Below are 14870 nucleotides of genomic sequence, written 5' to 3' on the forward strand. Positions count from 1 at the left end.
ACTGACCATGGTCAAAGTGGAATGAGCTTTCCACTTTGTGTGTGCACCTTAATAAAATACAAGACTGGAAGCCTTCTGATTGGAAAACAATGAATTTCTGTTCATGGCAAGGAGTCACTAAAACCACAGAGATAAGCAACAAATAATCCATGATAAAACTAAGAGGCGTGTAACCCAAACCACAGGACATGAAGATGAAACAGATTATCTGCAACTGGCAGATGGTTTCGCATAGCCAGGGCAGGGAGATGTCCAGCAGTGCAAAGGAGCTAATTTTAAGAAGTACTACCCCAAACCCAATCACTCCATCATTTAGCTGGGATACTGGGAGGAAACTGAACCAGAGGCTGGAGTAAGACAGGGAGCCTATGTTCTCTGTGAACTTTTTAATTTTAAACATTTGTATTAGTTGAGGACTTCGTGTGTGTTAATCATGCTCACTCCCCCCCCCCCCCTTCTCAGGTCCTTGGTATAGAAAGCAGGTTGAGCAAGCTTCAAGGACCAAGCCAGTAGGCAGCACTACCCTGTAACTCTGGATCCGTTCCCGCCTTGTAAGACTTCCTTCCCTGGCTTCCCCTATGTTGTCATAGCAGCCAGGGCCTCCAGGCCAGGGTGGCACCGCCCACGGCGAGCTGGGTCTACCTGCATCAGTCACCAATTAGGAAAATGCTCCCACACACTTGCCCACAGGCCAGTCTGGTAGGGGCACTTTCTCAGCTGAGGTTCCCCTTGCCCAAGTGACAGAGACACGAACATCCATGGCCTAGCCTAGCAATTTCTCTGCAAATCTGATATTGGGACAAAATTTAAGAGTTAGTTGAATAGGTACAGGAAAGTCAGGCTGATAAGCACAAGTGATTTTTAATATTAACAACAGAAGTCTCAGGAAATTAGACACTCTCCATGGCAACTTGATCAACACCACAGTTTATTTGTAAACATGTTATTTGTGTCAATAATCACATTGACAACACTTTATACAATTTCATTGTATAGTATTAACATCATGACAGAAAACAATGCACTGTACTGAGTTACAGTTTTGGTACTTTAACATCCTTGAATACCAAGTGTATTGAAACCCTGAACATAACAATGAATGTGAATGGCAGCGGAAACAGAACACGCTGTAAGAGAAATCACTTCCCTCAAACAAATACAAAACCATCTGGCTACACACTTTAAACAAAAGCTCTAGTGCAGTGTCCTCAGCCTCCCTAGCGGTGCGGTCCGATAACACAGTTCCTCATGCTGTGCTGACCCCCAACATAAAGTTATTTTTGTTGCTACTTCAGAACTGTAATTTTGCTGATATGAATTGTAAATATCTGATATGTGACCTCTGTGAAGGGGTCGTTTGGCCCCTCTGAGGGGTCATGACCCGCAGGTTGAGAACCACCGTTCTAAGAATCAACTGACCCTAACTTCTTGGTTGACAGAAGCTGCACTTCTGTAGCTATGAGGTGAGACTGGACCCCTGCTAACCTGTATGCCCTTTTTGATATTAATAGCTCTATTTTTATCTTGGTTTCTAAATATTTGCTTGCCATGGGTCAAGCTACAGTAAGGGCGAGGGAAAGAATGAAGATGCTGGAAAGCCAAATGGAATTAAACATTTGCAAAGTACCTAGATACAACATCTCTCAATTCTCTTTGGCAAAGAACAAAGTCTATGCTTATTTATTTTTAAGCAACTTAGCAGAAGCATTTCTGCATGAGCTAACATGAGTGGAACAGGCCGTATTCACAAAGCAAAGCACACTCACATCTCCTCTAAAGATGCAAAATGGTCCCTCCTAAGACGGGGCATCAGCTGAGAATCCGAAGGCCCCACCTTCCCCATTCAAACAAGAAACCAGATATGAAACGTGTCCTCTCAGTACTGTCCCTGAAGTTCATGATCGTGGTTAGGTTACATCTGTTCCTTCAGTGTTTTGCAAAGGAATTATAGCAGCAAATCACTCCCATATTTTAAGCTATAAACTCAGCAATAACCGGACTCACTATTGTAACTACAACTGTTCAATTCTTTATTAGTGTACATGTCATTAGAGTTGGCGATCAACTGCTAATACAAGGATAAATACCTACAGCTAACTCAAACAATGCAAAATAAAATGAGATTAAAGAGCCCTGATCAAATGAAATACAACTTTCAGTTGGAACTGTAAAAGTTACATACACACATAGCCAGTAGCACTAGGAATGTACAGTATCAGTTATTGGAAGAATTAATGAGTGCTTCACAGTTACAGAAATCATTTTAATATCACTATGTACTTTTCCTTTACAGACAAACGTGACATACACACAGTCCTCCTTACATGAGACAAAGTAGAAAACTAAACATTACTGCATTTGCCCAAACACAGCACTAACTGTGCTGCAGGGAACCTGGTCCAATACTCAACTCTACAGATAGGCCATGCTGGCCACTGGAACGGTTTCAAGAAAGGCATATACTTCCAGAAGTTTGTTAAATACATGAATATCAGTTGTATAAATAACAACAGCCATCAGCAAAACTGTTAGGCTCAACCACTATCAAACAGCCTAAAGCCTGACCTGTTAGCTAGGTCAGTTTCACACTAGCAAGCCATTGCCCTCTAAGGGGAGCTGAACTAACACCGCACACCCCCAAGGGAGGTGACCTGAAAAGTCAGCGTGGTTCCAAATACCCTGACATCTGAGATGCTGAGAGAACTAACTCCCCAAGAAGCCCATGACACCGCCAGTGCTTTCCCCGCTGTCCCCTCCCCCAGGGCTGTGTCTAGCCTTTGGGTCCGGGGGCTGTGCGTGCAGACTCTCCTTACCTTGGAGCTGAGTCCAAAGACAGCCCTAGCGCTGCTACTGTGCAGTTCCCAACCACTACCCTTGCTTTGAAATCAAAGTCAGTTGTCCTAACAGTTGACTGGTAAAGCTACAAGACAAAATGAGACATGCAACAGCCTCAACTACAAGTGGAAAATAAACTCTAGTTTTTCCATAAAGACTCTATGAAAATATAAAGCCCAAAGTTGAGTGGCAACAGAAGTCCACATACAAACATCATTTAAAAAATAGAATGTTTTCCAAAGCTTCTCATGAGATGTCAATGAGTAGTCAGTTAAGACCTTAATAAATCAAGGTTAAGTTTACATAACTATGGTGACTGACATTCCCCCAATCATGTTCACTTGGCATACATAATTTACAGACATCCACAGGAACCCTTAATGCCCTGGTAGAGACCTCTGACTGCTGGGTGCTGGCCATTTTCTAGCGTGACTACCTGTTGGAGGAAGAGTTCCATCACCTCCTATGATCCCCTTAGTGTAGATAACAAAATATAAAATTAAACCAGGTTTATGTCTGAGAAACTAACATATAAAAACTACCACTGCAATATTCATCGTGACTGCTTATAACCCTGACAGTCAGCTAAAGCCTATAAAGTGTACCCTTAGTTTTATAAAAGAAATGCAGATTGTCTCAAGGTAAAAACGCAGTGCTGGCTGCTGCGCTGCAGTGAGATGTGCAACACCACCACAGCTTTGGAAAACGGGGCACACTCTGAGCACTTCCTACAGTGACGCACAGACCGCGACGCAGCAGCAGGACGCTCTTGGTAGCTGGCACTGTAAAGCCAACGTCAAGAAAGAAAAAGGCAGAACGTGTGAGCAATAAACGGTGTAATCAAACTATTATTGCAAGTGGAGGTTAGCAACGAGAAGGGAGGAAGGCGAGCGTCCGCTCCACTCTGACAAGATGCCGTCTTTAAACAGTAGGTTTTTGGCAGGAAGTGGAACTCCCATATCCGTGCAGGACGACTGGGAAAGCACACTGGGAAAGCTGGGCTCTGCGTGAAGATCCAGGGTGGAAGCACCTTCCTAAAAGACCCAGGACAAGAGAACTCGTTCACACTTAGTTTCAGTGGAGACACAGCTGATGGAACTTACATGCACCCGATTACCAGAGAAAAGTTCATAGCATGTGAAGTCCTATGGGAGACATAGAGATATGTGCAAAAATGACAAGCAAAGTGCTTTGAAACCATCACAGATGGTCTACGGGATGATGGGACAAAAGACCAGCTCTCAGCAACTGGAGAAGCCAATAAAAACGCTGCCACCACTCCAAACCTAACGATGCCACACCCCCAGGCTTCTCAGATGAACCGGATCAGCCCTGCATCCCCACTCATCCTGGTTCCGGAGTGCCTTCCCAGCACTGCGCACTCACCACGCCCAACACCCCACCCCTTCTTCCCCAGCCTCCCACTCAACTCCTCGGGCTAAAGGAAGTGTGAGACTCTGTCTTGACTCCTTCCTACTACACCCTCATTGTTCCTATTGAGTCTATCCTCAGAGCATGCCTCGATGATTCCACACAGCCCAGGCGAGTGGATTCCACAGCGTGCACAGCACTGAGACTGCCAGGTCGATCCTTTACGCTACTTCTGGTACAGCTGTGATTTACGGACATGACGTGCACACGAGTCTCCACTAGAACGACATGCAAACTTCAGGTGTCTCTACTGGACAGAGCCCAGCCACAGCATGGCTTCCTCAGGCGGTTATAGGGCAGCTGACTGACCTGCCTCTAGTCTGTACCTCTCCAACGCTAACAAGTCTCTCCTTCACCAGCCTTCAGCCATGGCTCTTGGCATTTGCTACACACAAGCTCCTCCACAAGTGCAGGAAGGCCCTGCCCTCTTCACCCTCCTGCGGCCACACCCCCTTTAGGATGTTTCTACCACCCTGGTTGCCTTTTGTCCCCATGAGACCTCTGCACATTCTGCCTGTCGTAGCGTCTCTTCTGTCCTCCAGGCTCCAGTTTTGTACCAATCTTTAAGTCGGGACTTCCTTCAGATTGAGTCTGCACAACATCACACGCTCCACTAATGCCTTCCCCCATCAGCTTCCTTGACCCTTGATAAAGGGTCTGCCATAGGGCAGACTTAAGTACTGAATAAATGAATGAATGAATGAAAACTCCAAAACACTGACTTCATATGTTGAATCAGATATTCTAACTGAAATATTCTATTCTCCAAGTTTATTTATGAATCTATAAAGTCTAGACTACCCTTTTTTCTGCACACCATTGGCCTTTACCTCCACAACGCCCCTCCTGGCAGTGAGTCAGTACTGCAGGAGTAAGCACTCCAGCCTGGCCTCCACACTGGCATGCAGGACACACAACAAGGAACACAGTCAAGCCTATTTGGCTCAAGGAGCCCAGGCCTTCTCGAGGAAGGCCAGATCTGTGAAGTGCGCAGGTCAGTTAACACCTTGGGTCATGCTGATTACATATCTTGCTACTGGGAAAGAGTCAAAATAAAAAAAATAAACAAAAAAGAGCCTTTCACATATTATAAAGCCCTATGTATATAGAGCTTGTTTTTTGGGTTTGTTACCTGGAACGAGTGAACAAAGTTAAGGACCTGTAGAGACAGTTTTCTACTGGAATGTAAGAGGCTTTGAAGGCTGGAAAAAAAAAAAGGATAGAAAAGATATTTTAATTAAATATAATGGTGAAAAGTAATCTCTTACAAGTTAAATTTTATCATTTCAAATTATGTTTGAATATGCAACATAATAAAACAAAATTCTTTAATTAATTGCAATGCTTTTTACCTGTTTTAACAATAGGGGCTAATAGCATATAAAAAGGAGGCCACTCTGAAATAAAATATTATACTTTAAATCTATGTTAAAATGTAAGCTCATGTGGTGTTTTGAATAGGAATGGCTTCCACGGGCTCATATTGCTTAGTCACCAGGAGTGACATTATTTGAAAGGGTTGGAAGAATTAAGAGGCATGGCCTTGTGGAAGTGTATCAATGGGGGTGGGACAGCCTCTGTCTGTCTGTCTGTCTGTAGCTCTCTACTTTTCCAGCACTATGGCTTGCTACCATGTGATGATAATAAACTAAACCTCTGAAACTGTAAGCAAGCCCCCAATTAAATGCTTTCCTTTACAAGACATGCCATAGACATGGTGTCTCTTTATAGCAATAGAACGGTGACCAAAGACAGGAGCTGATAACAGGGAGCTTATCTGACCATGCTGTTTATTGGCAGAATGTGGACTTTGGAACTGTGGATGAGGAAAGCAATTGACAGCTTTAAGCATGACTTACTGGGCCATACTCGGAGCATGGAAGACACTGGTGCTAGGTACAATGTAAATTAAGACTTCCTACACAAAGGGCTTCAGAGGGGCAGTTCCTAGAGACCACTCTTGTGATATTTAAAAAAGAGGGGCAGTTCCTAGAGACCACTCTTGTGATATTAAAAAAAAGAGGGGCAGTTCCTAGAGACCATTCTTGTGATATTAAAAAAAAAAAATTGTAACTGCCTTTTGTGCGTGTCCTAATAATTTTCCTGAGACTAAATTGAAGTTTCAGATTAATGGTATTGAAAGAAGGGATTTCCTAGTCTTGGCTGTGTTGTGTGGTTATTAGTAACAACCCTAGATCTATAATGAAAGGGAACAAACTGGACAAAGAGAATTACAAAATGTACAGTTTGAGAAGAAAAAGGAGCACCAGGAAGTGTACTGGAGCCAAGCCCAGTGCTCAAGGAGACAAAAGGTTTAAAGAAAAGCCAGATGCTAAATGCAATAAAGCTAGTGGTGACCTCAGGGCAAGATCCCACCCAGTGAAGCTTCCTACTTGTGAAAAGGAATTAATGAAAGGTTAGGCAGTGAAGGAAACCATCAAAAACAGAAAGCTGATGCAAATGTAATTGAACAAGGAGGCCAACTTCTAGCTCACCAAACAGCAGAACTTGACACTTCAGCCATGGCTAAAGTCAAAAGAAATTGGCGGTCCAAAGAGTGCTTTGACATCAGACATGGCAATCTATGTAGAGCGTGGAGTTTGCCCTGGTGGTTTCTGGTCTTGCTTTGGCCCAGTATTTTCTCATTACTACCCTTTCCACCCATTTGGGGATGATAATGTATATTCTGTGCCATTGTATTATGGAAGTATATGATCTGCTTTTGTATTGTACAGGATTATGGGTAAGAAACTCCCATGAGTCTTAGAGACTGCTGAGACTGTGATAAACTATGGGAACTTCTGAAGATGACTGAACACATTTTTGCATTATGCTTTGGCTACAAGCCTATGGGGGCCAGGGAGTGGAGTGTGTGGTTTGAATAAGGATGACCCCATAGGTTCATATATTTGAATGCTTTGTCACCAGGGAGTGGCATTATTTTTGTCAGAACCAGGTCCAAGAATGAAGTCTCGGTCCAAGGAGTCATGCAAGCAGAATCCTGAGTGCTTATGAGAAAATTCCAAGAAAACAAACAAAAGTCTTATGACCTTTGTTTCTTCAAAAACACAGTACTATTCTTGGAATATGCCTTTGTGGCCCTCCCAGGTGTGGAAGATGGAAGTCATGCCTCTATGGAAAAACATGTTTTTCCACATGCAGCTTGTCTTTATGATTGTACACAGCTTAAACTTAAGAAAACTTTACCTGTGTGATTCTCCTTAACCCTCAGAGTACAAAGTGTCCACTGCTCTGAATAGGGTTGACTATTGCATGAGACTTTCGTCCACCTCATTTTTAGGCCCTGTCCTCCCACATTCATACTACCAATTAGAGTGGTAAGCAATTTGGAAGGATTAGAACTTGTGGTCTTCTTGGAGAAAGTTTGTCACTGGGGTAACGCAGCTCCAAATGCTTCTCCAGCACTATGGCTGTGATCATGCTCCCTGCCATAGGGACAATGAACTAGGCCTCTGAAACTCAAATAAGCCCCTACTTAAATGCTTTCCTTTATAAGAGATGCCATGGTCATGGTGTATCTTCACAGCAAATACAACAGTGACCAAGACAGAAGTTGGTACCAGGGAGCAGCGTATATTTAACCAAAATTGAAGTTATTTTTTTCTAATACACACACACACACACACACACACACACACACACACACACACACACTGCATTCTGATTACTTTCTATCTACACCTCACTCATTTCCTTCCAATTTTTATCAATCCTCTCATCCCTACCTGTTCCTTTCCCAATTTCATGACTTTGGTGACCCATTCAGTTTACCTAAGGCCATCTGTGTAAACACTGAATTGTAACCACACAATGGAGCCTAGGGGGGCCCCCCATTGGAACACAACTGAAGGCAATGCTTTTCCTCTCCCTGACTGCACCTGCAGAAAACAGTCCAACAGTGAAGTGAAGGGTGGGGCCCGTCTGCTGGTCCTCCATCTATACTTGATTGCTGATGAGCCCATCCTTCTAGAGAAACAGTTCAGGCATTCACAATGATCTGCCATCATTTATGATTACAATGGTTGTGTCTTGTCCAGGAGATGATATTTCATATCATCTTCTTCAATTTACCTTGAACCTTCAGAGCATCCCTGTTGCTATAAATCTGGTCAAAAACCATGGCAGAAGAAAGCATAAGCCTTAGAGAGGAGTGGATACTGTTTAGCAAACTGATAGTGTCAAGATGCTCTTAATATTTATGAATGTACCCACAGACATATGTTGCATCCAGCCTTAAAATCACAGAAGCTTCTCTTCCCAGGAACAACGATGCATGCCAAGATTATGGCTGCAGCAAGTGTGGAGAAAAGGTAATGGACAAATCTCAGTCCCAAGCTAGTCCTTATACTTTTATTCTTACATGCTATCTCAGAGAATGTTTGTTGACATTATCACTTGAACACTATTTTCTAGCTAAACTTTATTAAGTCAGAGGATTTAAGCTTATCTGCTGCCAACTTTGTTTTCCTAAGCTTATACAAAAGGGACTCTGTGGATATCTCTCTTCCAAACCACCCTTTGTAACAAATGGGCTCAGTAACTCTTTCCTGCATTGCCTCTGAGCAGCCACTCCCTAAGGATTATAGCTGCCATGAAGTCAAACCTGCTTGTCATCTATGAAAAGCAAAACATAAATTTCCAGAAGTACACAAGATGGAAAAAATTTTGTAAGTCACCAGAATTCTAACATAACTTAGTTGGACTAAATGTGGCCTTGCTGGAGTAGGTGTGGCCTTGTTGGAGGAAGTGTGTCACTATGCAGGCAGGCTTTGAGGCCTTCCATTCTCAAGCTCCATCCAGTGAGACAGACTAGTTCCTGTTAACTGCATAGAAAGATGTAGAACTCCCAACTCCTTCTCCAGCATCATGCCTGCCTGCACACCCTCATGGCCCACCATGATGATAATGGACTAAGCCAACCCCAATTACTTGTTTTCCTCTGTATGAGTTACCATAGTCATGGTGTCTCTTCCCAGAAATAGGAACCCTAAGATAATGTGTGAATTTACAAAGACGTATATAAAGCAACATTGATGACAAGTTAAAAAATGAGATGATGAACATAGCCCTTACCTCTCTCTTCTGCAAAGGCCATGTGTAGCTATTTTCTGACATACTTTCCGGTTTAATTCAGAACTGAACAAAGGAATTCCAAAACACAGCTCAAGAGGAACCCAATCTGCTTCTGCTGTGGCCCCTGAAAAGAACACACACAGCTTGAAATTATATACTTACATATCCTATACTAGCAGCAAGGTCTTCCAAACTGAACCCCTAGAGCCCTCCCACCCTTGTGGAACTCACTAGTGAGTTCAACCAGGGAAAGACTCAAACAGGTTCAAAATATCTCAAAGTGGAAGGGCATGTCTTTTGATTATGGACATAAGTCTGGAGAAAAACACATAGCTTTTCATTAAATGCTCCAGGTAATCATTTGCTCAAAAAAGGGTATCATCTGCAAGATGATAAAATGAATCAAGTATTTATCATTCAAATAATGAAACTGAGGTCATTACTCTCGGCTATAACTTCTTATGGTAATTATTCTAAGTTCATGAACATGCTTCTTAGAAGAATCATATTAACACAAAATTCCACTATAAACAATAAGACAACGTGCAAATAGCTTAACAGAAAAGTTAAGCCCCAGAAAGGAATCTAATAAAATTGCAAAAGATTTTTAACATCTTACCGGAGTTTTGTTTTATTGCTGAATCTGTGGTTGCTTCCTCAATGACCATTTCAAATGACTCTGTACTCCCATTTACGTCTGAACCAGAAGCCAAATCAGGCTCGCCTAATAATTTAAAGGTTATAAGACACTAAGAGGATTCTAGTACCCAGCAGAAGTCATCAATAAGTCTTAGCACAAAGAGGACTTTGAGAAACAATGATAACAGAAAAATCAATTATCAATAAAAAAGTAAAATGAAAAGATCTGTTAAGGGCAGTCCAAAATACAACAGCTCTCCACAGTCAGCCACACAACTATGGAAAGCTGTGGCCAAATGTTATTAGGCTGCACATCTATGCCATTTACTCTTCCTCCCTTCTCATTAAATAATTTAAAAACTAGTAAGCAGGTTAACAGATGTCTTTGGCTTAAAGTAGTAGACATGTGACAAATATCCAGAGGTTAAGTTTGTGAATGTGAAAAGGATGCAACTGATACCCAGCAATGCTCCTGAAACTCATCAATACTAAGTATCTTACCATGTGTATAAAATTTCCAAGGTCAAAGTCAACCATGACCAAAAAAAACATCTAAAGCCATGAAGCAGAACACAAGTTCAGACTTCACTTCCGTCATTCCTAAAGCCATTCCCACGTCCATGGAAATATGCATTGCAGTCTTAGTAGTCTTCAAAATTCTTTCCTGAACCTTCTATCTCCCAGCAACATGAGACCCCACCCCCACCCCCAGCCACCTTCTGTGCTCGCCTGTTCACCAACAACTACTTTCTTTTGGCTAAAATGAGCCACACTATTTTCTGCTTTCTAATTCCAATCAGCCAACTCCTTGACTAACTAACCTCTCACTTCCAAAGCTCGGTTCACACTGTGCCTTCTTTCAGATGCATTCCCCATGGCTCTCAGGTTAGGACAGCCTCATCTGTCTCCCATGCATACTCCAAGGAGTCCCCACCCCTCTCAGCCTTTAACTCCTCAGTCCAGGCAGACTTTTATCTTCTCTACTGAGGTTTTACTCTTTGGACTAAAACTGAACTTGAAAAATTAAATGTTTCCAGGACTTAAAACGTTAGTTGCTGTTTAAACATCTGTGGAATAAATGACTTAAAGAAGTGTACTACTCCCAAAAGTCAAAGGAGCCAAACCAATCCACTGGCTGACTACTGACCAAAGTTTCTTAGGTTTCAAGCTGAAAGGATCATGAGCTACAGTCAACCAGTGACAGTCACTTGACACTCTCAGAGTTGGTGGATCAGAGCTGGCACCATGGCAAGCAAAGCTACACACACCACCATGTAGACAGAATCAAATGCTAAACAAGAGCTGTTCTTCTATGGACGCCAGGACAATCTAGAGGAAGGGAGGTGACACTGGAAATGGTTGTCCATGTGCTTTAAGGTATCGAGATCCAAACTAAAGTAAGAACTAAAAAAGAGGGGCTGGAGAGAGAGGTAGATGAACTCGTACATATTCACAAGAAAAATGCCAACTATCAGGATCTGACCAGGGTTAGAGTCCAAACACCTACACAGACTCACAATTGCCTCTAACTCCAATTCCACAGGAACCAACACCCTCTTCTGGCTTCCCCAGGCACCCAACTATAGTGTACAGTATGGCAAGGGTTAGAGGATTAGAAAAACACCAAAAGGCTTGAGAACGACAGGAATCCTGGTACCAAAATTGGTTCTCTACATCTCCCTGGTTGAGTACTTTGCACCCTTCCCTGCTTGGGCCTCTTATAGGACTCCTGCTTTTGGTCTCCTTTGGCCCATGGGCCTTTCATAAATTAGTAGCCTTTATCAAACAGCAAGTAGAGTCTGCCACATGGCCTATACAGGTTCACTACCATAAACTGGCCTCAGAGGAGAATGACCCAAATCCCACACTAGCCAATAGGCTTGGGCTGTTCCCCCGAAACAGAACTAGCCCTATACCCCTTCTCCAGCTTCAGAGGTGCAGACCTGGATGGTGCTGCAGGAAGGCCTTGCCTTCTGAGGAACATGCCTACATGCATCGAGGTTGACGTTCTATACCCTCGTCCCCCGCAAAAAGAACATCGGACGGCCCCACTCTTGAGGCAGCCCCAAGAGGTTGCTAAAAGGGGTTCCGGTAAAAAGTCCCTATCGCTTGTCTAGGCCAATAAGGGGCCAGGCCACTGTCCCACTCTGATGTAAAATTTTAGCTGCATACTAATAAGAAAGGGGGAATATGTTGGAAACTGAGGCTGGATCTATGATGTTATGGAACGGCCCTTGGCTGAACTCTGGCTTTCTCTTGGCTGCACATTTAGAGCCTTGAGTTATTTACACAAAGGTTTGATGATTCAGTAACCAGCCCTCTTTAGCAAGATCAGTCTAGCATATACCACTAGCCCCATCACCATGGTAACCTTCCTTGTTCTCATAACTCCTGATCTTTCCACCCATGTCAACATCCATTCTTTGTGATTTTCTATATTCTGGTCCTCAACTATTCTTCTTTCCTTCATCCTTGCTCTGCTGACTACATAAGCTCCGGGTAGAAAAATAAAGTTTGCCGCTTCATCAGAACCCTGTCTTGTGGTCAATTTCCCCACGTCTCTTGACCCCCTCATCCCCTTCTTGGATTTTTGAGTTCTAGGTTGAAGTCTCGCAGGTCGAGGCAAACATATACATGCATACGTAAAATAAAAATAATTTGTTCTTAAAAAGAAAGGAGGGGGAATAAATGAATGTTAAGAGTCATTTCCAAAGTTTACTTCATGAAATCTGTAAATTAGTAAGCCTATTTTGGAAATGTTTTGAAGTCATCACTCCCTAAAGCTAATTTGATTCAAAGCCTATGAACATAAATGCAATGGCAAAAGGCTGAGCCAACAGCAGTTCTGGATCCCACCCAAGGTCTTACATCTCTTCATGAAAACCATTAAGTAACTCAACATTTCCACTGAGTTTTGCTGTGGTTTACACATAACGACTATGCTAGACTCAAACCCGGCTAGCTTAACCAGAGAGCACAAACTGTGACTCACCTCTCTCATCAGAAGCGTCACTGAGCTTTCTATTTGCTGGCTGGCTAGAAGCATTCAACATGGTGACATAGCCACAGAAATGCTGCAAGTCCACTTTGTCCCTCAGGGTCTGCAATGCTGTGTGGACGCCCATGCTGGCACGGGTAAATGCTAGGGACAGGACAGTAACTACACATTAATCAAGTTTCAATGTAGAACACAGCAACAAAAACTGATGTGTATTTTACGGTTTTTGAACTACTTTTGCATACTAAGTGAGACTAACTCCAATGAACAAATGGAAGAAGACAGACCTTCTTTATAAATAACCCACACACTCCCATTAATCAGGTCTTGTAAAGAGAGAGATCCTGCTCTCAGGGTCTGGCATCTTCAAAACTTAGAATTCGGAAAGAACCAGAGGTTAGGGAGCAATGTCATCTGCGCATGCACACACACACATGCACACGCACGCACGCACGCACGCACGCACGCACACACACACACACACACGGAACCAAGTGCACACACATCACAAACTGTGCTTTGAGTACTCTGAAGAAGAATGTGTTACACTCTCTCAGCATGGATCATTCCAGGTGACTGTCCTCTCCCAGCAATAAGGAAACTAAAATGCTCCACAGGTAGAAGTCTTCCATCTAGAATACAAGCTTACTCCCATCATCTCTAAGGCCCATGACACTGTTTCAAAGGTTCTAACAGGCTCTAACAGTTCATTGGCAGAGAGTCACACAACCGAAAACTACCTTCTGCCGCCTCTTTCAACAGCAAAGTGGTAAAAACACAGAAAATTTTAAGAACTCACTTCCTGTCATTTTCCACCAATTATTCACAGGACTAATGATAAAGTCAAATGGATAGAATTCAAAAGGTACCTCCTTGTAGCTCTGCTTCATCAAATGGAAATGGTATATGGACAATTTCTCCTACCCCATGCAAACCATGTCCCTACAAACAGAAAGAAATGCAAGGTGTATGAGAAACCAACATTCCCATGACACGTTCTACAATATTATCATCAAAATGTCTTTGACAATTCTGTATTTTTTTTTCCAGCAAGGAAACCTACACATTTATTAACTTCTTGGACAACATTTTTCAAATTGAACATATGAAAAGAAAAAGAAATAAGAAGGCTGACTAATAAGCAAAACACACAGGCCTGAGCCAAGTGAGGACTGAAGTAGTTCTGAGGAAAAAAGGAAGGCAATGAATCTAACTGGGACACAATACTCAAACTCATACAGGTAAAGCGTATGCTTTCAAAGACACCTGCTAATAATTAACCAGAAGCCACCAAAATGCCTCACGACAGAGGACTAGTTAATAAATTACAGTATATATTTTCATCTCAGCTGCAAAACAGAACTCTATAATGTCATTTGAATGTCCAATCAACAAAGAAGCACAGGGCCATCTAGCTTGCATCTGCAGAGAGGCCACAGCTGAAGCTAGAACGGACCACCTTATTTGAAAGATAAGGATTAGCACCTAGGTAGAGAGGATTAAAAGGAAAGCGACTTAGCCCTGTGCGCCTTTGTCTCTGAACTGTGTAGACTGACTTCGGAAACTCACTTCCTCTGTTGGGGATGAGTGACTTCTTTCTCAGTTGTTGGCTAATGAAGTCCCACACACCCCAAGCATAACCAGTTACTGCCAACACTCTTGGTTACTCTCCAGAGACTGACAGCGAGACCCTAGAGCCGAGGACACCACTTGCTCGCATCACAGACAGCGCTGAGAAAGCAAGTGGGTGCAGACAAGGAGCCTCAGCTCTCCCCTTCAAGGTGCTGAAGAGTGCTCTGCACCAAACACCGTCACCAGATGCGAGTCCTGTGGGCTACAGCAATGGCCTGCCTGGCACGACTGTGTCACAAGT

General features: G+C 43.0%; 1 protein-coding gene across 1 annotated transcript in view; it reads right to left on the reverse strand.

Annotated features, from left to right (window-relative positions):
• Positions 1-900: 900 nt before the first annotated feature.
• The window catches only part of Fam91a1 (family with sequence similarity 91 member A1), a 38316-nt gene continuing 24346 nt past the window's right edge, over positions 901-14870 (reverse strand). Inside the window, exons 19-24 of the mRNA XM_051202629.1 lie at positions 13867-13939; positions 12992-13141; positions 9980-10084; positions 9361-9484; positions 5399-5468; positions 901-3869 (exon numbers count right to left, since the gene is read on the reverse strand). Coding sequence (XP_051058586.1) covers positions 3684-3869; positions 5399-5468; positions 9361-9484; positions 9980-10084; positions 12992-13141; positions 13867-13939 — 708 coding nt within the window. The 3' untranslated portion in view covers positions 901-3683. The remainder of the gene's footprint in view (positions 3870-5398; positions 5469-9360; positions 9485-9979; positions 10085-12991; positions 13142-13866; positions 13940-14870) is intronic.

This window comes from Phodopus roborovskii, unplaced genomic scaffold (genome assembly GCF_943737965.1).
Source record: "Phodopus roborovskii unplaced genomic scaffold, PHOROB, whole genome shotgun sequence".
Lineage (NCBI taxonomy): Eukaryota > Metazoa > Chordata > Mammalia > Rodentia > Cricetidae > Phodopus > Phodopus roborovskii.